The 25816-nt window shown below is 38.8% G+C and overlaps 1 protein-coding gene across 3 annotated transcripts in view; it reads left to right on the top strand.

Moving 5' to 3' along the window:
- The first annotated feature begins 530 nt into the window (after positions 1–530).
- The window catches only part of nsg2 (neuronal vesicle trafficking associated 2), an 80169-nt gene continuing 54883 nt past the window's right edge, over positions 531–25816 (top strand). Inside the window, exons 1-3 of one of the 3 annotated variants that reach the window (XM_072591000.1) lie at positions 531–676; positions 1644–1810; positions 2264–2383. In XM_072591000.1, coding sequence (XP_072447101.1) covers positions 1682–1810; positions 2264–2383 — 249 coding nt within the window. In that variant the 5' untranslated portion in view covers positions 531–676; positions 1644–1681. Of the gene's footprint in view, positions 694–1643; positions 1811–2263; positions 2384–25816 lie in introns of all 3 variants that reach the window. The other 2 variants (XM_072590998.1, XM_072590999.1) reach the window with 2 other exon arrangements.

The raw sequence follows: 25816 nt of genomic DNA, 5'->3' as shown, positions 1-25816 counted from the left end.
AAAGTAAAATGTGGTTAATGACAATATTTGTGCTGTAATGACTATAAACTATTTATTGTATTTTTGGTCACTTAATTCTAGACAAATCTTCACTCTACCAAATATTATGTTAAATTTGTTAAACAACCTTCTGTTTTGATGAGTTGAAGCTGCAGGATAGCCTCAAAATAGAAATCACTTGGCGATGCACATGTGTTTGGGTGATTAGAGCTGATTTACATCTTACTATACTCACGTTTAGCATTTTTCATTAAATCTCCATTTCCTTTTCCTATTTTTCCTAATATTAACATTCCCAAACCATAGCGGCAATTATCCTGAAGCAAAACAACGACAATTTAGAAACCCTTTCTTTTGAATGTTTAATGGAGTGAGGATTCTCACTGAATTACATGTATTTTATTTATAAAAATGTGATTTTGAAATAACATAGCAATTGTTTGGTACTGGGTATATCTAGGATTTTGCCAGTAAATGCGGTAGGCGGCGTGTTTGCACAATGCAGAGTGGAGCATTCAGGCTCAGGGTTGGACGTCAGTGCCCCGCAGCGCACGAAGCTTTCACTTTCAGCACCAAACCTGCTCAGTCTGCGGCAGGAGAGCTCTCTGGTCAGAATCGACTGCAAAATCCTCCCTTATCAAACGCCATCTTGTGACATCAGGTGCTTTTTGTAAAGGTAAAACCACCTATTCTGTAAGTATACATCAAGGGGACACACCAGTGGAACCACTTTAGACATTTTCTTGTACGGTCTTTGGGATGGTGCAGTTTTAATGAGACGTCACGTATCCCCAGTAAGCGAATATTCGATTGACATTTCCAACGTGTAAAGTGTTGGATAATATTAACTCAAGTTAAAATGTAGGATAATGGCTAGACCTCAGTTACCGTATACAATAACATTTTTGTGATTAATCGTCATGTTCAAAATCAAGTATATACTCTGTGGAGGTATTGTGCTGGTTGTATGACATCAAGGGCAACAGAAAATGGCTATGGGATATGGTCATCCAGTTTATGCGTGTTTTATTCTATGCCAAATGGAGGAACGCGTGCTTTCTCTCCTCAGTCTTATCTGAAATGTAATTCTTAACAATTCTTCAAGTTGCAAGGAATCATGTAAGGTATGATCTTCGAGGCGAAACATCGATACCAATGCAGTCATCGCTTGAAATGCAGCTGCTCAAGGACCAAGCTGTTTTCCATTTCATTCAGTAAATATCTTGCTGGGAATTAAATGAACTGACTTGTGCGTTTCTTTTTCTCTGTAGTGGTTCTATTAATATTGAAATGCGCATCGTCCCTGGTATCTATATAGGTACAAATATTAAAGAGTTAAATGTCTGCACTAGCTGAAACCGATCAGCTTTCAGTCTAGAATACAGCTGTGATATTGCAATGACTGTAATGGTTAAATGATATTGCTTTATTTAACATATGGTGCTTTCCAAATCAACTTGGGGACCTGTCACGGTTTGAACACAAAATAGGTCTATTAGTATTCTGAGCTCGTTCTTGTCAAATGCTGTATGGAAAAAAAATGACTGTGCTATATTCGCGATTTGGGTTACAAAACGCGATCTTGGAATTTTACTCTCTATACCAGTTTGGAGTCGAAGCACTGTGTCCCCTGTTTGTTGCAGATTACGGTTCGCACGTTAAAGACCAATCCTCGTGAATAATGGTGAAGCTGGGGAGTAACTTGAACGAAAAAAATACCAAGCAATCCTGTAGTGATGATAATTTTCACACCGTCCCCTTGATCACACCCTTGGATGTGAATCATCTGCAGTTCCCTGCTCCAGACAAGGTACCGTGCTAATTAGGCAATTGACCATCAAAGCCTAAAATCACATACAAATCGTACAGCCTTTCAACCTTTCTTTCTTGAATAGTTAGAATTCATTAGACAAATCAGGACATGTCAGAGTAAAACATATCCTTTTCGGCGTTTATTTGTTCGTGCTCCTGACGTCTAGTATGTGCTCAGTTTTTCCAAGGTTGTCAGAAGTCACTGAAAAGTTAAGCAGCGATTAATATAAATTGAGTGAAACATCGCATGAGGTTATAGGCAGTGATCTCAATGAATAAACGGTGGAATACTGCGTGAGCATAAGGGCGGAGCAAGATATGGATATAGTTTGCAGACTATGATATAATGTGATGCTTCCACTATGGCACAACACATTTTTAATGAAAGGTTTTCACTAACCGTTAGGACAGGCTATAGAGACCGACACGCCCTAACTTTCTTGTTCCATAGGTTGTGGTGAAAACGAGAACCGAATTCCAGTCAGATCAAAAGAACAAAGGAAAACTGAGGGTACCGAAAATAGCTGAATTCACAATCAGCTTCAACGACGGTGTATCGGAAAGGCTGAAGGTAAAGTTTTAAGAACTGAATTGGTTTATTGTTCAGCACTAAATCTGAAAATACACTTCAGCGTGCTATCATTTTCACCTCGGTATGAAGCTTCATTGCGCAACTAATAAAAAAAATCACATTTATTAACACTTGCAATTTAAAAAACGCATTCAAACCAGAGCTTTAGCATAAATCTGGGTTTGATTCTGAAAAAAAATTAAAATATATATTCGGTTTGTTTTATAAACTTCAACTATTCATCTTCCTAGCTATCATGAAAGCAGGTTTATCAACAAAAAAACTTGTTCTGTTAGTGAGAATATGTGTCAAGGTCATTTAAAATTTATTATGTAATGTAAATTTAGAATTTACATGTTTTGACTGTCAGTGCCTTTTTTGAACGGATTAAGGTGTTTCTCACAGATTGACATATGATCAATGAATTAAAGTAAAATAGATACTTAACATGCGTTAGTATCCAGGAAACGAACAAAAACATCAGAATATCATCATTTATATTCCTTGTTTAATTATATTAAAATAGAATGAATTATAACCAGGCACAAATGCAGGTAGGTCAAAAATTGTTTTTTTTAAATGATCAATTCATACGCACAGACAATGCCAGAGGGAATCGAGCATCCACTGTTCTTTTAGAAGGGGAAAAAAAAAGCCCAGATTTCTGCCCATTTACCCTGAGAGCAGCTTATTGGAACTACATTCAGAAATAAGTATTGTGGTCAATGATAGTGACAATTTAAAAAAAAACATGATTTGGAGATGCCAGTGTTGGACTGGGCTGTACAAAGTTAAAAATCACACAACACCAGGTTATAGTCCAACAGGTTTTTTTCCTGTTGGACTATAACCTGGTGTTGTGTGATTTTTTAACTAAAAAAAACACAACATATCTTTGATAGTATTATTCAGTTCTAGCAGTAAATGGTTAGCAAATATTTGTGTATTCATATTTCTGCAAATTCCATTATATTTCAAGTTTCACTAGCTACTTTTGGAATTTAGTGTGGGTCCCATTCATTTCAAGTAATGTTTGTATGAGGTCAGAAACATTGTTATTGATATCAACCTTAGCCACTACAGGCATACAATCTCTTGAGAGAGGCCTCACTATAGTCATTTTTTAATTTTTAATTTTTTAAATTTAATTTTTTAAAAATTGGAGATTAGTCAAAAGCTATCAGCTGTACATGGAATGTACACTATAATTAAAGGAAGAATCAATATTACTATTTATACCTATAAAGATTTATTTTACTGGTGTCCAATGAAACCATTCAACAGACAGATTAGTACTCAACATGGATTCTATTTCCAATTCTGCTGCTGGTTGATATTCAAGTTGACTGATTGAACTACTCTATGAACGTATTGTCCTCACTCCATAAAGCAAATCAGCAAATCATGTCTAGTATGGTTCTAAAGTAAGAAAAATTAAAATATAAAACTGAACATAGTGAAGTTTGTTTTTCCAGTAGGGGTAAACATTGTTTGAGACCTGCCAACGAAATTATTACTGGTTATAAGTGATCTAATGATGTTATGATAAAGAATAGTAGCGAAATAAATTCCACAAAAAAAAGCATTTTCCCAAACCACAAAGAACACCAGTGAATAATTTCAATTTATTAGAGTGCAGATATTTGACTGACCTCAAGAAGGTTTATTATCAAGGTTACATTTTTAAAGAAAAAGATGATTGAAAGACATTACCTAATGGTATCTAATCATAATGCGCTTAGATAAATTTTATTTGTCATCATTTTGTTAACTATCTTACTATGTGAAAATATCTTCATGAAAATTATACTAAAATTAATCTGATTATAGAAGCAACAAAGATGGGAAACAGGAGCATGTCATGGCACAACAAACAGTTATGCTTTCTACGGCATGACAAATTAAGTGTTATGTATTTATCGTCAATAAATAAATTTATTTAGACTCATGACTAATAATAATGTGTTTAATGCAGATAGAAAAACGGCAAAGTAATGAACAATATGCAGTCAATATTTTGCAAAGTAAAATCATCTAAAATATCACTTAGAAACTAGTTGATGCAAAAACAAAAATGGCACATCAGAGTGCTGTTTATTGAAGGTTATTATACAGTATTGTTAGAAGTGTTAAGTGTCATTTGTCCTAAACCTTCATTTTCAACATCTCTATCTTAATGTGTTATTTTGTTGTGGCGATCTAATTTTCAGTACCAAGTATCTAGATAGATGATTGCCTCATCTTCTATGCACATATTTTGAAATGGAAAACATAGCTACTTATCTCCTGGCATCACAGTAAACATTTAAATCCCAATTAATTCTAAACTATATAGGTTTCTTATAAATAATATAATTATTTTATTTAAAATGCTGTTACAAAAGACAACATGTATTTGAGGTTCAGTGAAACCTGTATGGAACTAGTAAACAACTAGTATATAAAAAAACCAGAAATTGCTGGAGAAATTGAGCAGGTCTAGTGACTGTTCTTCAGAACTAGTACAGCTATATTTCATTAATCATTTCCTTGTTATCATATAGCCTTACCTTTCAATATTTACATTTCCAACTTAAAGCAGAGGCAGGAATAACTTAACTGCACTTGGATTAACATGTCTATAACTTTAATTTTGCATCTTATAAAACGTTCATTGCTGTTGCTGCCAGGCCTTCTCACTTTTGGGAACCTCAGGCTTGCATGCTGCTCAATTACGAAGTTCTTACTTTTTTACATTAGGAATTCTTCTTTCAGTCTGAAGTATTGTGTGACCTGATAACGCATACCACTGTTGGAACTAATCTGACAGGCTTTTAGGAAATCCAGCACATTGACTCCAGCTCCTGCCCTCCTGTTCTTTCTGGTTACTTTGCATAAGCACTTTGAAACAATGCCAGGAGTAGAGTTAAAGAAATAGGTCCTGATACAGATTGCCTTTGTGAATGTTTGTGTAATGTTAACAACTACAGTTAATCACTGTATTGGGTTGAAATTGGGTTATCAATATAGGTTTTACAAAGAAATATTATCAACATTCTTGACCTATTTGAAATACTGCAACTTATTATATCTGTTGAACAAAATGTTGTGTCCCATGTAGGTGACCCACTGAGATTCAGAATTAATTCCAGTGACATTACCAACAACATAGAAAAATAATAACAGTTAATGGAAGCAAAATCTTGCATTTATATATAAGTACCTTTCATGACCTTGGGAAACCTTAAAGATTGTCATAACTAAGTAAGTATTTAGGAACTACTTTCACTATTTTGTTGTAAGGAAACACCAATGTGTGTGTCTGTATGGTAAAGTTCCACACATAAGCAGGTAATCTTGTTTCGTAATTTTGATTTAAAGAGTTCATATTGGCTGAGAAACAAGAACAGCTCCCTAATGTTTAATATTACCATGGTAAATTTATGTCCACCTAACACAGGCAGGTAGAGCCGTGACTTAACATCTCATTTAATGTAGCATTTCCAGTCTTGCAACTATATGTCAGTGTCAGGTTAGATGACATGTTTTCTTTTGTAGAATGGGGCATGAAAAATTTGCTCAAAGAAAGCAGTGCTTCTAATGAGCTATTATTAATAATATCTATATCATATGTATCTTTAATATAAAATTATGTCTATGCACTTGCTGTCATTAAAATGTATTGCATTTTGGTGTTACATTCAAGCTACTGGTGGCAAGTTTTGGTTAATTTTTTTGGTATATCAGAGTCAAAACAAAACTTTAAAAATCAGAAAAACCTACTAAATTTGTCAAATAGAAACTGAATGAATTGCTAAAACATTGTTTGAAAGATCTTTTGTTCACTTATTATCTGTTTTGCAAAGTGGCATACTGATTCAATATGGATTTTAATAATACAAAGACAGGAAAAATTTCATTACAGTACCCAGCTGCTGGCGTTCAGATGAAATATGCTTTCAGGTGGATACAAAGTTCCTATGACACGTTTTGAAGAAGGGCAGGGTAGTAAACCTGGGGTGTGGTCAATATTTACATTTAATCAATGTAATTGGGAAAAAAATGGTCTGGTCAGTATCACATTGCTGTTTATGGGATCTTGCCATAAAGGGAGTCTGTTGGCTCAGTTGGGTGGATGGCTGGCTTGCAATGTAGAGTGACACCAGCAGTGCAAGTTCAATTCTAATACTGTTTGAGGTTACCATGAAGGTCCTTCCTTCTCACTCTCATCACCATCATGCATTTCTCTCTGATAGAGCAACCCTCTGGGACTATGGTGACTTTACCTTACCATCACACTTCAAAAGTATTGTACAGTACAATATTAATGTTTTTTTTTGGAAACTAAGATCAATGCTTTCCTATTTTCTTGCCTTGGTAAGTGAGATTGGAGTTATTAGTCTATCAAACAATAATAATAAACTCTAGTGGATTTTAGGATGTTGCTTTTTACAGGAGTTTTTTTAAATGGACTTAATGAAGCAAGCTTGGTCCACCTTCAGCGTAAATGTGTCATGTTACATGGTGCAATGTTTCTTCCTTTATGAAATGATAAACCTTGCAACTTATAGTGAACTATACAATTGGCGATTTGATACAATGCATAGATTTGATATAGGAGGGTGAAATTCAACTTTGGAAACACAAAATAGGCAGTTAACATTCCAGCAAACTTTCCTGCCCATTGACATCAATGGACAAGAGTGTCATGCAGAGAATTAACAAGTATGCCTTTGCCAATGTTTCACCTTCAGGTATTCTACATATATTGCATTGTTTAAGCATGAACTGATGTCTAGTTTGGATTTCTTTTAACTCTGCTTTGAACTAATCTGTCCTGAAGAAATTAGTTACTTTGTCCTGAAAATTACCAATCTTACACAAATCAACAAGAAATGAGTTGCTGTAAGATATTGTCATATTATGCTTGTTATGCAATGCATAGTTTTACTGTCACAAAACAAAATCCTGTCTGCAATGAAGAAAGCCATGAGTGAACTACTAGTGTTTATTAGAAATAGTTATAGATATTATCATTTGCTCAATGGAAAGTATTTTTTGCAAATAGCCAGTTACCTTTTAATCAGCATTATAGCAGAATGTTCAGGAGTGAAGCAACAGCCATATATGACAGATAATCGTTACATCGTCAAAGAACAAGTTGATATGAATTATAACAATCCATCATAGTTTACATGTCAAATTTTGTCAGATCAGCACATGTCCCATAGCAGTAACACGAATACAGAGAAAGAAATATTCCATTTTGGCTGATTTCAAATATGCTTCCTGATTAACAGCTAGCACGTACTATTTGATTTACTTCACAGTCTGCTTATGAGTAATTACATGTAATTAGCCTCAAAATATGTATCATCATGGTAATTAGAACCTGTATTGCTACCTTAGGAATTGAATAATACTTTGTCCATTTTGTGGAACACTGCTTCTATTTTTAGAAAACAGTATTACCACATCATGGAGGATTGCTAGTATAGGATTGAGTCTTGTGCACTTCAAATAATAATCAAGAATTAAGACTGATTCTAGGTCCTAACCACACACTGGCTGTAAGGGACCTACCTTGGCTATCTTCCAGTACATGACCAATTAAAAGGCCATCTCTGGGACCTCCATCCAATTAATAATATAAAGGCAGAACCCTGAATCTGCAGTCCCAATCAGAAGAGCTGTAGCCTTCAACAGGTTGGTGCTGACATGTTGAAATGCCATCTGAAGAAGTATTTAATTGAAATAAATGGTGTCCACTGCTGCCAGGCCACCTTAGTGGAGGGGAAACCATACCACAAAATAGACAGCTGCAGCGAGCTAATGGCTGCGGTGGTTGTGTTGTGGGTGTTTAATGTGCGTTTTTGCCTTCAGCAAGGTATTTTTATCTCATGCAGCAGTGCTTTTGTTATCCTTTGTAACATAACAAATGAAGTATTGGACAATGTGGAATTGAAAGATCCAACAGACAATTATTACTGTTGCTAATATATATATACGAACATTACATTCACAGTCACATCTGTATATGTTCAGAGTCACAATCTTATCTGTAACATTACTTTCTCCAGTTCCATTCTTCCATCAAATCAAGTGGCTCCCAGTTAAGATGACATCTGAGAATATCTTACTGTTGGATCCCAAGCAGTGATGTTACTTTGAGCATATCTCTTAAAGGTATATGACAGTCAGATGTAACAACAGGTTGGTGTTGTGGATCAGTACAGGGGGCTTCATGAGCTTCCTGACAATCATCATTAAGTCACCTCTTGCACCTGCCAGACTTAGTGGCAGGATGGGCCCTGTCTGCCATTTGTGGAAGATTTTGGCAGTATATCTCAGAACTCCACATAATGCAGATGACTGCCTGCTGCTTCTAGATAGGTAGCCTCTTCCAGTGATGAACTGCCTCTAGGAAGACTGCCAAGCAAAAGGAGCACATTGGCTCCCCTGATTGACATTTGTTTCTCTTGGGGATCAGTTGACTGGACAGCTAGTTTGTGATGAAATGTGATGTCAACAACTGGGTTCAATTTCTGCCCTGGCTGATGTTACCATGAAATTACTCCTTCTCAACCTCTTACTCTTGCCTGGCATATGGTGACTGTCAGGTTATACTGCCATCAGTTGTCTCTCTTTGATAAGAGAGTCGCCATTTAGTCTGATAATACTATAATGAATTATAATTTTTCCAAGTTTGCCTTTGTTTACTTATGCAATTTCAACTTTTGCATCTTGTAAGAAATAATCAGCAATGATTCTGACTATGTTCACACTGTTAAAAATAACCTGTTTATGTCCTATTTCACTTTTCACTTATAAGCAACATTTTAGTTGTGTATAAAACTTGATTATACCAATTTTTGAGCCATGTTATCCACTTTGAGGATTGTAAAAGTGTTTTTAAATGTATGACAGAATGGGTGTTTATTCATATTATATATGATGGTAATGGACTGATAGGATAAGTAAAATAAAATAAAGAATTGCAGACGTTGGAGATCTGAAACAAAAACAGAAATTGCTGGAGAGACTCAGCAGGTCTGGCAGCATCTGTGAAGAGAAAATAGAGCTAAGTTTTAAGCCCTTTGAACTAGAGGCAGCTAGGAAAAGGTGGTAGTTACGCTGCTGGTGCAAAGTGGAGGAGAAAAGGAGTCAGTTGACAGGTGAAGATAAAGCCCAGAGACAGAGGGAGAAAGGGGAAAAATAAGTAGGCAAGCAAAAGAATTGTTGATAGTCAGCCAAGGAAGAAGAGCAGCCGGATAGGTAATTGAAAATGGGTTGGCTGTATTGAAAGTAACACATGTCATGACAGCATCTGGTCTTGTTGGGGTAGGAAAATAGACATGAAAGAAGATGTTCATGATCTGAAATGCTTAAACTCTATGTTGAGTCCTGAAGGCTGTAAGGAAAGTGGAAGATGAGGTGTTAATTGTCCAGCTTGCATTGAGCCTTGCTGAAACACTGTAGCAGGCCTGAAACACAAATGTTGGCCAGGACACATAATTAATTGAAGTGGCAGGTAACTGGAAGCTCGAGGTCATTTTTATGGACCAAATGTAGGTGCTCCCGGTCTGTGTTTCGTCATTATGATTCTGCATTATGAACAGTGAAAACAATAGAGTAGATTGAATGAAGTGCAGGTAAACTTCTGATTCACCTGAAAGATATGGCTGGAGCCTTTGGTGAGGAGGGGAGAAATAAATGGGCAAGTGTTGCATCTTCTGTGGTTGCATAGGAAGGTGTCTTGAGTGTGTAGTGGTTTTGCGAGTAGAGGAAGAGTGGACAGAAGTATGCAGACAAAAGAGTCCCTATGAATGTTGATGCAAGGGAAGGGGAATATGTGTCTCGGGGCGGCCTCCTACTGGAGATGAGGAAATGGCAGCTTATGATCCTTTGGATGTGGAAGGTGATGGGGTGGAAAGTGAGGACAGGGGCATTACAAACTCATCAATTTCTACAGTTATCTTGACTATACATCCTTAAACTATTCTTGTTGTAAGAATTACATTTCATTCGTTAAGTTTCTCTGTCATCGTCACATCTATTCTGGTAATGCCACCTTCCACAGAGGAGGCTTCAGAAATGTCCGCCCTTTCTAACTATTGAGGATTGCCTGTTGCTTTGATTGACCGGACTCTCATCTATACCTGATCTATTTCCCGCCATTCTTCCCTCACCGCTTTCCTTCCCTCACACAACAGTGTTAGGGTCCTCCTTCTTTTCACTTTCCACCCCACCAGATCCTGCATCCAAAAGATTATAAGTCACCATTTCCCCCACCTCCAGTAGGAGGCCACCATGAAACATCATTTCCCTTCCCTCTCTTGTCAGCTTTCAGGATGGTTCCCTCTGGGATACCCTGGTTCACTTCTCTACTCTCAGCACTTCTCCACACCCGCATGCACCTTCCCATGCAATGCAGAAGGTGCAGAATTGCCCGTTTACCTCCCTCCTCACTATCCATAGCCCCAGACACACCTTTGAGGTGAAGCAATGATTTACCTGCACTTCACTCAATTACTGTATTTGCTGCTTACAGTGTGGTCTTCTCCTACACTGGGGAGTCAAAACACAGACTGGGTGACCCCTTTGCAGAGCACCCTCACTGTATCCAAAGAAGTTACCCTGAGCTCCAGTTGCTTGCCAATTCAACAGACCACTCTGTTCCAGTGCCAATATTTCTCTCTCAGGCCTGCAGCCTTGCTCTAGTGAGGGTCAATGTGAGCTGGAGGAACAACACCTCATCTTCCACTAAGATACCTCATAACTTCGAGGTCTCGGCATTGAGTTTAACAATTTCAGAGCATGAGCACTTCCTTCCATGTCTATCACCTAACCCCATAACCCCAGGTCCTATCATGAGCACAAGAAACCCATTTTCAATTACATATAGTCCCCATTATCTCCTATATAGTTTCTCCTCTTCTCTGGCTTACTATAAGTAATGTCTTTTTCTGCCTCTCTCTCTCTCTCTCTCTCTCTAAGTTGCCCCTTAGGTCTCTTTTATATCTTTCCCCTCTCACCCTAAACCTATGCCCTCTAATTCTGGAGTCCCCCACCCCATGGAAAAGACTTTGTTTATTTATCCTATTCATGCCCCTCATAATTTTGTAAACCTCTATAAGGTCACCCCTCAGCCTCCAATGCTCCAGGAAAACAGCCCCAGCCTTTTCAGCCTCTCCCTATAGCTGACATCCTCCAACCCTGGCAACATCCTTGTAACTCTTTTCTGAACCCTTTCAAGTTTCACAACATCTTTCCGATAGGAAGGAGTCCAGAATTGCACCAATATTCCAACAGTGGCCTGACCAATGTCCTGTACAGCTGCAACATGACCTCCCAACTCCTGTATTCAATACTCTGACTGATAAAGGAAAGCATACCAAACACCGCCTTCACTGTCCTATCTACCCCATGACTCCACTTTCAAAGAGCTATGAACCTGCACTCCAAGGTCTCTTTGTTCAGCAACACTCCCTAGGACCTTACCATTAAGTGTATAAGTCCTGCTAAGGTTTGCTTTCCCAAAATGCAGCATCTCGCGTTTATCTGAATTAAACTCCATCTGTCTCTTCTCAGCCCATTGGCCCATCTGATCAAGATCCTGTTATAATCCGAGGTAACCTTCTCTGCTGTCCACTACACCTCCAATTTTTGCGTCATCTGCAAACTTACTAACTATGCCTCTTATGCTCACACCCAAATCATTTATATAAATGACGGAAAGTAGTGGACCCAGCACCGATCCTTTTGGCACTCCACTGATCACAGGCCTCCAGTCTGAAAAAAACCGTCCACCACCACCTTTTACCTTTGAGTCTTTGACTTGAAACATTAACTCCGCTTTCTCACCACAGATACTGCGACACCTGCTGAGTTTCTCCATCAATCAATTTTGTTTGATTGCATAACCACACCTGTTTACATTTTGTAAAATAATTTTTCCAAAGAAGAACTAAAGCCTTTTTAAATAATATCTATAGTTTTCAGTTCAGGTCGGTACATCCTAAATAGATAGTACTGAATACAAAGCTAGTGAGGTTATGCTTCAGTTATACATCACATTGCTGAGATTATATCTGGAATACTTGTAAGGAAGGACGTAAATGCAGATCAGAAAAGATTTACTAGACTGAAATCTGGAATAGATGGGTTTCCTCTGAGGAAAGATTGAAAAGGTGAGGCTTTTCTCCACTGGAGTTTAGAAGAGTAGGTAGCAACTTGATTGAAACTAGGGGTCAATATTTCAATAAAATGGGTCACCAAAAAAAGAAAACAGAGAAGGAGAAAAGCTTTCTCACATTGTGAAACTGCGGAACTTCCTTCCTCAAAAGACACTTTTCTTTCAGGTAGAGGAAAGGTAGATTCTTGATAAGTAAGTGTGGAAAATTATCAGCACTAGGCCAGAATATGGAGTAATCAGATCAGCCATGATCCTGTCAAAGGGGCAGAGTGTCTACTCCTGCTCCTAATTCATCTGTTCGTATATGCCACAACGCAGTAATATTTTATTATGCAATTGTAAGGAGTGCCCTCACAGAATTTGGGTATTTCAGCAGTTTAAATCAGATAGTGGAGAACCACCATATTTAGTTTCAAATCATCTAATTTGCTCATTTGGACTTTCTTGTTCCAACTATTTGATGCTTTACTTAAATTTGAACAAAGTCGTTCCTCAGTGAAGGGTGTACTCATTTTTAGCTATTTGTGGCTGTAGTACACCTGAGATAATCCAAAGTAATTACTGAAGAAAACTGGACTATTTTGAGCAGTGCACTCAAATAGGTATTTCGACAAAAACTCTCGTATGGAAGGGAGGCAAGTATTTTACGTTAACTGATTGTTGAATACAATTGTGGCACACACATATATAGACAGTGAAAGTATATGATAAATCTCAGGCAAGTCATAAGTAATCTTTATTTTAGCATCAATAAGTTCAGAAATATTTTTCTTTCAAGAGCATATTTAGTTTGGCCCAGCAGAAGTATTCTGCTTCGGAGTTAGAATTATATGGATTTTATAAAACACACTCAATTTTTGAGTCTAAAACAGAAATTGTGAGAGAAACCAAACAGATCTGGCAACAACTGTGGGATGAAAGCAGAGATAACATTTCAGAGAAATTATGAAGAGTCACTGCACTTGAAAGGTTAACTCTATTTTCTTCCCACAGATGCTGCCAGACCTATGGAGTTTCTCCAACAATTTCTGTTTTTGGTTCAGATCTCCAGCATTCACAATTTCTTTTTTATTTTATTTCAATTGTTGACTTTGTGACCTCAGCAAGAATGTAATCACCTGGTGATTTCAAATCAGAAGTGGGACAATGACACTTAGTAAATTGTTAATTCAGAGAGCTGGTACAGTCATAATGGGGTGAATGGCCTCCTGCTATGATATAACATTTCTGTAATTCTTTGTGATCATTGAACAGACTAAAATGACAAATAGATAAGCACAAAAAATTTAGAAGAGTAAAGAAAGCTGTAGAAACCTTTCATTTTCACTATATCTTCTCATTTCCTGTAATTGTTACATTTGAGAGATTGCCTTCCTTGGTTTACAAGCCTGCACAAAGAAAATCAGATAGTAAATGCTGAAAACAGAGAATTGGTCAGTCACATTTTAAAGAGAAAGGCAGTTTTGTGTGCACGTCCTTTCTCAGAATTAAAATGCAAGTGGCAGGTAAATTAATACAATCTGAATATAAATAGTATGGGAAATATGTATAGAGAAAAGAATGCCAGTATTATCCTTTTTTTTTAAACCAAGGATTGTGGATGGTGAAGATTCTGAAACAACAAGAGAAATTGCTGGAGAAATCAGGCCTGGCAGCATTTGTGGAGAGAAAGTAGAGTTAGTGTCAAATCCATTGACCCTTCTTCAGGATTGAAGTTCGAAGCAGTTCTGGAGAATGGTCAGTGGACTCAAAACGTTAACTTTTTTTCTCTACAGATACTGCCAAATCTGCTGAGTTTTTCCAGCAACTTATTTTTGTTATTTCCAATATTATCTTCTTTTGTAATCATAATAATTTGTTTGTCTATCCTTATTTCACTTTTGAGGTTCTCTACTCCCTGCATAATGATGACTGACTTCCATATTTTCAGTATTGAGCAGATTTTTTTCAGACCTTTTTCCAGCATCTACAGTATTTTGATTTTACAAGGTTACTCTGTTTTACAATAAAAGAAATAAATAACTGGAAATGCAGGAAATCTGAAATAGTAACAGAATGCTAGAAATATCTTACAGTGCATAAACCTTTAGAAAGCAATTAAAGGTTTGAGTGTGAAACCTTCACCAGAACTCTCAATCTGTATTTCCATTTTAATGATCAACACAAAGTGGATTTTCAGTGTTTTCTGTTTTTGCTTTAGTCTATGCTATACTTTTTTCTATGTTCTCTAGTTCTTCAGGAGTAGCTGTTTTTTGGTTATGAAGACTTGTAAAAATGAATCAAGTACTCATTGCCCCATTTGTTGGAATGTGTGTTCATTAACTGTCTAAATGTGCTTTGCTTTGCACACTTACACTGCATTTCAGTCTTTCACATCTTGTAAAAGTATTAACAGAACTTTTACTTTGACCTTTCAAAAACTTCCTTAGTCCTCCTTACTCCTTTCCTTCTCACATTAGAATTAAAATCTACCAGTCCTGTAGCAAATAGATTAAAACATTCCATCCTCATTATCTTAACACTAGTTGAGATGGTGGTGTTACAAGAATGTTACTGAAGTAGAAATCCACAACTCCAGCTAATGCCTGGTATAATTGTTCAAATCGCACTATGATAAATGGTAAAATTTGAATTAAAATAAAATAATGTGGTGGCGACCTTACAATCATTGCTGTTTCATTGATGCCCTTAAGAGTGAAAATTCTTTTTACAGAAGACAATTTGCCACCATAATTGGCCTGGTCTGCATGTGATTCCAGGCTCACAACAATGTTGTTGATTTTAATTGCCTTCTAAAATGGCTTAATAGGCCATTCTGTTGAATTTACTCACTTAAAATTCCAAAGAAAAAACTGATACCAGACAATGATTGGCATCGGCCTAGGCATGGCAAACAGCAGTGGTGAGCCCAGTCCTGTTGACCCAAGAATATATCCTCTTCTTAAACATTCAGGAACTTGTGCTAGAATACTAGGAAAATACTCTGGGCACATAGGCTCAAATCCCACCGTGGCAGACAGTGAAGTTTGATTTTTCAAAAAAAAAGCTGTATTTTTAAAAAATAGCTGATATCTATTGAACCACTGACAATTGTTGTAAAAAAAATCATCTGGTTCACTGAGCAAAGGGAATCTGCTGTTATTTCCTATGTGACTCCAGACCCACAACAATGTGGTTGATTAACTGCCTTTTGGGCAATAAATGCTAATCTAGCCAGCTTGTTCACATCCCTTTAACAAATTAAAAAGAAATTGGGGGAACTGTTCCATAAGCAAAGTCTTGACATAGTCATATTCAGAATCATACCTGACAAACCATGTCCCATTGCTGATATGCCCTACAGTGATATACAGTTGGGAGGAAGTTGCCCTGGAGTCCTGAACATTGACTCCAGACCACTGAAGTTTCATGGCATCCGATTAAGCATATACAATGTCATACTATCTTGCTGATATATTAGTACTTCTCCATGTTGGCCATACTCGGGAGGAAATCCTAAACATGACAGATTCTACTGAAGTAGAAATCCAGAACCCTGCTAATGCATGGTACAGTCTTTTAAATCATACTATGATAAATGGTGAAATTTAGCTTCAGAGGGATAAGATGTATTTGCATTTGGAAGGACAGGGTTTGATGAGGAGTAGTCAGCATGGCTACGTAAGTGGGAGATCATGCCTCACAAATTTGTTAGAGTTCTTTGATGAAGTGGGCGGCACGGTGGGCGGCACGGTGGCACAGTGGTTAGCACTGCTGCCTCACAGCACCAGAGACCCGGGTTCAATTCCCGCCTCAGGCGACTGACTGTGTGGAGTTTGCACATTCTCCCCGTGTCTGCGTGGGTTCCCTCCGGGTGCTCCGGTTTCCTCCGGTTTCCTCCCACAGTCCAAAGATGTGCAGGTCAGGTGAATTGGCTATGCTAAATTGCCCGTAGTGTTAGGTAAGGGGTAGATGTAGATGTAGGGGTATGGGTGGGTTACGCTTCGGCGGGGCGGTGTGGACTTGTTGGGCCGAAGGGCCTGTTTCCACACTGTAAGTAATCTAATCTAAAAAAGTAATCTAATCTAATCTAATCTAAAGTGACCAGGAAGGTTGACGACAGCTGGGCAGTAGACGTATAGAACATAGAATATTACAGTGCACTACAGGCCCTTCGGCCCTCAATGTTGCGCCGACCTGTGAAACTAATCTGAAGCCCATCTAACCTTCGCTATTCCATTTTCAGTCATATTTTTATCCAATGACCATTTAATGCCCTTAAAGTTGGCGAGTCTATTACTGTTGCAGGCAGGGTGTTCCAGCCCCTATTATATTTGACATCTGTCCTATATGTCACCCCTCAATTTAAAGCTGTCTCCTCATGTTAGCCAACAACATCCAAAGAAAAAGGCTCTCTCTGTCCACCCTATCTAACCTTCGTATTATCTTATATGTCTCAATTAAGTCACCGCTCAACCTTCTCTCTCATGAAAACAACCTCAAGTCCCTCAGTCTTTCCTCATAAGACCTTCCCTCCATACCAGCCAACATCCTAGTAAATCTCCTCTGAACCCTTTTCAAAGCTCCCATGTCCTTCCAATAATGCAGTGACCAGAACTATATGCAATACCCCCAGGCGAGGCTGCACCAGATTGGTACAGCTGCAATGTGACCTCGTGGCTCTGAAACTCAATCCCTATACCAATGAAAGCTAACACACCGTATGCCTTCTTAACAACTCTATCAATCTGCATGGCAACCTTCACAGATCTTTTTGCTCATCCATATACCAAGAATCTTACCATTAGCACGTACTCTATATGGATTTCAGTAAGGCCTTTGATAAGGTTCCACATGGTAAACTGCTCTGGGAGGTTAAATTGCATGGAATCCAGGGCAAGCTGGCAAATTGAATATACAATTGGCTTGACGGGAGGAAGCAGAGGGTAATAGTGGAAGGATGTTTGTTGGACTGGAGGCCAATTTTCCTATATGAGGTTCTGCAGGTAAATGATCTCCAGTCAGTGACATCACTATTGGAGTTCCTTGGAGCCACCATCTTCAGCTGCTTCATGATATTCCCTCAGTCATAATGCCAGAATTGGGATGTTTAGCTAATGATTGTGTAATGTTCAGTAGCATTCGAAGCAGTTGTCTCCACATGCAGCAACACCTGGATAGCATCCAGGCTTGGGCAGACTTGTGGTAAATCTCATTCATGCCATACAAATACCAAACAATGACCAGCTCCAAGAAGATGTTTCTTTTATCCCATTGTGTTCAATGGCATTACTGTCACTGAATCCCTCATCATCAGATTCCTATGTTTATTATTGACCCGAAAGTGAACTGGACCAACCTTATAAATACTGTGGCAGGTCAGAGGCTCGGAGTCCTGAGGGAAATAACTTACTTCCCATCTCAGCAAGTCCTGTCCACTATCGACAAGACACAACTTAAGAGTGTGGTGGAACACTCTCCACTTGTATGGATGAATGCAACTCCAACATCAGTCAAGAAGCTAGACAGTACCCAGAACAAATTATTGGCACCCCATCCACCACTTTCAACATTTATTACCTTTACAGAACTGCACAATGGCAGCAGTGTGGACTATCCATAAGATGCACTACAGTATCTCACTAATGCTTTTTAGACAGTACCATCCAAACTTGCAATCTCTACCACCTTGAAAGACAAGCGCAAAATGTGCATGAGAAAACCACCAACTGCAAGTCTATATATTCCTGACTTGAAACTGTATAGCTAAGCTTTCAATGTTGTTGATTCAAAATCCTGGAACCTCTGTCCTCACAGCACTCTGGTGTTCTTACATCCTGAGGGCTACAGTGATTCAGGTAGCCAGCTCGTCATCATCTCCAGGGCAATTAGGAATGCGAAGTAAATTCTGCCTTACTCCAAAAATCCCATATCCCATAAATGATTGTAATAAAACTAGATTTATAATAGTGTAAAGATATTCGGTAGAATATCTAGCTGCTGTTTCCACTATGGAATATCCATGTTACTACTGTTTCATTTTCCATCAAATGAAAGGACAATATACTAACTATACCCAATTTTTGACAGATAATTTGTGGCTGAATGATATCAACATAGACCACGCTCCCAGAACAGACTTCCTGTGGACAGCTCACTTGAGTCATTACATGCAGTGTGTCTTTGTGACAGGATGCCTAGCTTACATAACTCAGTTTCCATTTCTGTGGTTGCAAGCTTAATTTGAAGTGAGCTACCATTTCATCATCCATGTATGATGATATTTAGTTATGAACCACATTGCTGGTTGACATTCATTAGTCTCTTCATGCTAGACAATTCATCTTTAATTTTTTTTCTCTATAAATGTCATTTTTCTAGTTAATATTGTAATGGATCTATTTAGGTGATTGTCTCTAGTGAGTATTGTTGAGAATGACTAGAAAGCAAAGGTATTATAAAGCCTTAATGAATAAATTTGTAGAGTTGTATTAAGTAATTTATGTTTATCTTAAATTATGGATTCTTGTATAAATTGCATATTTTTTAAGTATTAAAAAGTTGGAATAACTCTATTTATAGTGATTCAATTTCTCAAACAAATGTGGGATTGCCAATTTTATTTCTTTTCTGATAGTCATAATCCTAATAGTGAAATTATAAATGTCTAAACATGGTAAACATGTATGTTACGACAATCGATGTATTCATTAAATGTTAGAGTAATTGCATACTCATTCTAATTGATTACATAAATTATTGCCAATATTATGCAAAAGACAAGGCACTCCATAATTCACAGGTGATATTGATGAGTGTATTTGTTCCAAAGTGCTATATTTATAGTCTCTTAAGATATCGTCCAGAATCTGTCTGATGTGGTTTGCTTGCACACAATATCAGGCATTAAGACAGATTACAATGTCTGGGAGGATCTGGTTACATATTGCATATGGCATGTTTCATGAAGCTTACATTCTCTGAACCTTGAGTAGAATGCAGACAGTACAGTGAATTCATTTGCCTCGAGCTTTCATTTCATTTCAACCTTTCTGTTGTACAGAATAATCAGTTTCATAGTGACTATTCACTACATGAAAGACTAATTGTTTTAGTGAGAGAATTACTGTCCTTAATTTATCTTTTTGAAAGGTATATAATGAAGTATCATGAAATTATCAAACCTTGAAACAATTATTATCTTAATTTTATTGGACTTAAATCGAAAGTTTCATGAAACTTCAAGCCAAATTTCCGGGCCATAACACACACAATACACTTAATTTAGCACCTCCCTCCCCACTGTGGTCTCCCTGCTGTGATCTTACAACTCCTTCAATTCTGTCTCCTTTTTCATGATCTTGCTCCTATGATCTTTCACTTGTATTCTCTCTCCTGTGAGTTGACACCTGAAATCTCCCATGATCCAGATTAATTTTTATGATCTCTCAGATAAAAACAAAACCCATGAATGCTGGAAAGCTGAAACAAATGCTGCCACACCTGCTGGGTTTTTTGAACACTTTTTTTCTGTATTTGTTTCACTTTTTGATCTTTCATTTTTTTATCTGTGCTCATGATCTCTATCCAGTGATCTTCCCATTGCAACCCACCATCCCTTGCAATCCATCTCTGCATGATTATCTCAGATTCTTACCCTAAAATTGCTGTCTGTGTAACCTCTCCACCATGCTTCTCTCCTCCTGCCATGATTCTAATCTGCTTGGAGATAAAATTATCAAATACAGACAAACAAAATTTTGAAAATATAGGATGCTACAGGATCCTTTTTTGGTGTTTATGGAATCTTTGGAAGCAATTCAGGATTACTACTAAATGTACTACAATGGAAAAATTACCCCAGAAAGCCAATAATGCACTCTATCATAAAAAGATGGTCCATATTTGTCAAAAATAACATAACCACATTCAGTGATGGAGATAGACTGAATGCTAATTTCAAAGGTAAGTTGATACAGTAATGCTTAAAATAAATTTATTAAATGTAATGATGTCTAAACCAATGAGGTACTGATAGTTCACGCTGTAATTAAGGTAATGTAACTAACTGGAAACAGCTCAGCCATAAATTGAATTTGAATTATTGTGTGCAGATCTGTCACTTCTTCTTTAACCTTTCCTAAAACAGTTCACTAAAGATGGATAAATCTTTCTGTTTCTAAAGACTTGAATGGTAGTTTATTATACAAATTGAAATATGTGAATGGATATCATGTAACACTGTCAGAACTTTGAAGGAGAATTAATGATTGAAAGATATTTCAGGGCTGCAATATGAATTCAATTGGGAAGAAAAGGGAGAAATACTTTTCGGTGTAGGATGCATGAATGGAGGATAAGATTAATTCAGAGGTTTATTGTAAGTTGGTTCATGGACTTTAGAGAGCATTCTTGTCAGAGAGCTGTGTCACCCATTAGGAAATGAAAGAAAGTGAGGACTGCAGATGCTGGAGAGTCAGTGAGAGCAGGAGAGTCAACAGTTTCTGTTGAAGGGCTTATGCCTGAAACGTCAACTCTCCTGTTCCTCAGATGCTGCCTGACCTGCTGTGCTTCTCCAGTGGCACACTTTTCAACCCTCACCCATTAGGAAGACAACTAATTTGTACCACTGAAGACCACCATGGTACTTCTTGCCAGTTAGCAATTTGTAAGTCTATCTGCCAGGTAATTATTACAGACTTGTGTAGATTAGAATAAGCTAGTCAGCCTGAACTGTATTTGTTTGTTTGTTTGTTAGAGGTATTAAACTAACCCTACTCTTTTTTTTTGCTCTTTTCCTATAGCCGTACAATTGTTTAACATATATATCCAATTTTGTTGAGTTGAAGTTATTACTGAACATTCTTTCAGGCAGCATGTTCCAGATTATGATAATAAAATGCCTTGGTGAGACTTGGACTCAGGCTGTCTGGATTACTTGTCCTACAGGAAAGCAAAATGCTACCTTACCACACAGGTACCAATCATTACCTCTCGGGATGCCAAGAAAATGAATTGCCAGTTTTGGTTGCTGGATTGATTATTTAGCCAATATAATTTTATCTTTTTTTTTAATCACTGACCTGAAGGACACCTGATATTTGTTTGAAGCCTGTATTCAGCAGTCAGCTTACTTTATTATGTACTGGATGCCATCTGTGGATTTATTGATAATGTTAGCCTATTGGTGTTCTGCGTCATTGAACAATGTTGCCCTAGTTGAAGCCTCAGCAAGTACTAACATCCACGCTGATTGTAATGGGTTGGCACTCATTAAATTAGTAACATGTCATTTATTACCCTGTTGAAAGGCTTTAATCAATGTTGTAAATGTGTTTTTATTACCATTGGTAATCTTTCAAATATCTGTCTTTGGAGTATGATGTCTTTATCATATTCTGTGCTGTAGGACATTCTTCTGTGGGTAGGTAAACAGCCTGAGATCATGGCCCAATTCAGTACTAATAACCTAGGTAGGAAGTAGGATGAGGTCATAGAGCCATAGAGATGTACGGCATGGAAACAAACCTTTCGGTCCAATCTGTCCATGCTGACCACATATCCCAACCCAATCTAGTCCCACCTGCCAGCACCCAGCCCATATCCCTCCAAACCTTTCCTATTCATATACCCATCCAAATGCCTTTTAAATGTTGCAATTGTACCAGTCTCCACCACTTCCTCTGGCAGCTCGTTCCATACATGTACCACCCTCTGTGTGAAAAAGTTGCCCCTTAGGCCTCTTTTTATATCTTTCCCCTCTCACCCTAAGCCTATGCCCTCTAGTTCTGGACTCCCCCACCCAGGGAAAAGACTTTGCCTATTTACCCTATCCATGCCCCTCATAATTTTGTAAACTTCTATGAGGTCACCTCTCAGCCTCCGATGCTGTAGGGAAAACAGCCTATTCAACCTCTCCCTATAGCTCAAATCCTCCAACCCTGGCAACAACCTTGTAAATCATTTCTGAACCCTTTCAAGTTTCACAACGTCTTTCCGATAGAAATGAGACCAGAATTGCATGCAATATTCCAACAATGGTCTAACCAATGTCCTGTACAGCTGCAACATGACCTCCCAACTCCTGTACTCAATACTCTGACCAATAAAGGAAAGCATACCAAATGCCTCCTTCACTATCCTATCTACCTGTGACTCCACTTTCAAAGAGCTATGAACCTCACACCAAGGTCTCTTTGTTCAGCAACACTTTAAAAAGCAGCAATTTCAGTATTAGTTCTAGTCCTGTGTGCTAGTGAATGTTGAACTAGGAGAATTGAGTGTTTGAGCATGTGGTGGAGAACTAGTGTCAGATGGGAGACATTATATTTTTGATGTATTTGGATCAGTTCTGGGACAAGTGTGCCCTGTACAAGGTGGACAGGTTGCAGCTTAGCAGGACTAACATCCTTGCAAGGAGCTTTGTAGTGATTGATCCTCATAGGATTTAAACTACATTGATAGGGGGATGGTAACCTGAGAGGGATTTTGAAATTTGAGTGACATGGGAAAAGTAGAAAGCAAAAATTAAATTCTCAACAAATGAGCAAATATCAAGTAAGATCAGAATAAAAAATAGTAAGACAATAAGACATAGGAGCAGAAGGAAGTCATTCAGCCAATCTCAATCATTCAAACAGACCATGGCTGATCTGATAATACTTAGCTGCACTTTCCCCATAATCTTGGTACCCTTACTTATTAAAAATCTGTCTATCTGATCCTTGAATATACTTAACAACCAGCCTCAAAGCCTTCTATGGTGAAGAATTACAGAGGTTCAGTCCCCTCAAAGAAGAAATTCCATCTGATCTCTGTTTTAAATGAGTGATCCCTTTATTCAGAGATTATGCTCTCAGGTCATAGACAATACCATAAGGAGAAGCAATCTTCATATACTTACTTGGTCAAGTTTCCTAAAAAATTAGGTGTTTCAATAAAGTCACCTCTCATTTCCAAAGTTGGGTATAGACCCACCTTGGAGGAGAAAGTGAGGACTGCAGATGCTGGAGATCAGAGCTGAAAATGTGTTGCTGGAAAAGCGCAGCAGGTCAGGCAGCATCCAAGGAGCAGGAGAATCGACGTTTCGGGCATGAGCCCTTCCTCAGGAATGAGGAAAGTGTGTCAGCATGGTGAGGGTGATAGGCCGGAGTGGCGGTGGGGGCGGAGAGGTCAGGAAGAAGATTGCAGGTTATGAAGGTGGTGCTGAATCCGAGGGATTTGACTGAGACAAGGTGGTGGGAGGGGAAATGAGGAAACTGGAGAAATCTGAGTTCATCCCTTGTGGTTGGAAGGTTCCTAGGCGGAAGATGAGGCTCCCACCCTGCCCCCTGTAAAAACGCCATCCCATATTTCCAATTCCTTCATCTCCGCCGCATCTGCTACCAGGAGGACCAGTTCCAATACCGTACAACCCAGATGGCCTCCTCCTTCAAATTTCCCCCCAGACGTGATCGACGATGCCCTCCACCACATCTCCTCCACTTCCCTCTCCTCTGCCCTTGAGCCCCGCCCCTCCAATCGCCACCAGGACAGAACCCCACTGGTCCTCACCTACCACCCCACCAACCTCCATTTACAGCGTATCATCTGCCGTCATTTCCACCACCTCCAAACGGACCCCACCACCGGGGATATATTTCCCTCCCCTTCCCTATCAGCGTTCCGAAAAGACTACTCCCTCCGTGCCTCCCTTGTCACGTCCACACCCCCCACCAACCCAACCTCCACTCCCGGCACCTTCCCCTGCAACCGCAAGAAATGCAAAACTTGCGCCCACACCTCCCCCCTTACTTCCCTCCAAGGCCCCAAGGGATCCTTCTATATCCGCCACAAATTCACCTGCACCTCCACACACATCATTTATTGCATCCGCTGCACCCGATGTGGCCTCCTCTGTATTGGGGAGACAGGCCGCCTACTTGCAGAATGTTTCAGAGACACCTCTGGGACACCTGGACCAACCAGCCCGTGGCTCAACACTTCAACTCCCCCTCCCACTCCACCAAGGACATGCAGGTCCTTGGACTCCTCCATCGCCAGACCATAGCAACACGACGGTTGGAGGAAGAGCGCGTCATCTTCCGCCTAGGAACCCTCCAACCACGAGGGATGAACTCCGATTTCTCCAGTTTCCTCATTTCCCCTCCCCCCACCTTGTCTCAGTCAAATCCCTCTAATTCAGCACCGCCTTCCTAACCTGCAATCTTCTTCCTGACCTCTCCGCGCCCACCCCCACTCCAGCCTATCACCCTCACCTTGATCTCCTTCCACCTATCGCATTTCCAACACCCCTCCCCCAAGTCCCTCTTCCCTACCTTTTATCTTAGCCTGCTGGACACACTTTCTTCATTCCTGAAGAAGGGCTTATGCCTGAAACGTCGATTCACCTGCTCCTTGGATGCTGCCTGACCTGCTGTGCTTTTCCAGCAACACATTTTCAGCTATAGACCCACCTTGCTCAACCTCTCCGCTTAAGAAAATCCCTCTATAATTAGAATCAACCTTGTGAAACTAGTTTTACTGCCTCAAATGCCACTAAACCTTTCCTTGGATAAGCAACCAAAACTGTTCAGTGTTCTAGGTGAATTCTAACAAGTGCGTTGTACAGTGTTAGCAAGATTTCCCTATTTTAGTACTCCACTCCCTTTAAAATAAAGGCAAATATTCCACTTGCCATCAGTATTATCTGTTAAGCTGTTGTGATTTATGCACAATGATCCTCAAATCCTGCTGTGCTGCAGCTTCTTGTAGTCTTTCTCCATGTAAGTAATATTCAGCTCCTCTGTTCTTCCTGCCAAAGTGCAGAACCTCTCATTTATTCATGCTTTTGTCCACTCGCTTAACCTCTCTATATTCTACTATAAACTTTGTGTCATCAGCAAACTTGGCTCTAGTGTACTCACATCACTCATCTGGCATTCATATATATATATAAAAAACCGTGGCCCCAGCATTGATCCCTGTAGCACTCCAATAGTTATCATCCTAAAAATTCCCTCATTATTCCAATTCCCAAAATTATGGGCTTTAATTATATTAAGTACCCTCATGTGAATATCTGCTTACCTTTTAGAAATCCATATATATGTAGTCAGAGTCCTACAGCATGGGAAACAGACCCTTTGGTCCAACTTGTCCATCCCGACCAAATTTCCCACACTAAACTAATCCCACTTGCCTGCATTTGTCCCAAATCTGTCCAAATCTTTCCTATTCATGCACTTATCAAAATGACTTTTGAATGTTGGAACTCCTTGTCCCACTAAACAATAGTGATT

Source organism: Chiloscyllium punctatum, chromosome 20 (assembly GCF_047496795.1).
Source record: "Chiloscyllium punctatum isolate Juve2018m chromosome 20, sChiPun1.3, whole genome shotgun sequence".
In the NCBI taxonomy this organism is placed as follows: Eukaryota; Metazoa; Chordata; class Chondrichthyes; order Orectolobiformes; family Hemiscylliidae; genus Chiloscyllium; species Chiloscyllium punctatum.
This window is presented reverse-complemented; position numbering and strand designations above follow the sequence as displayed.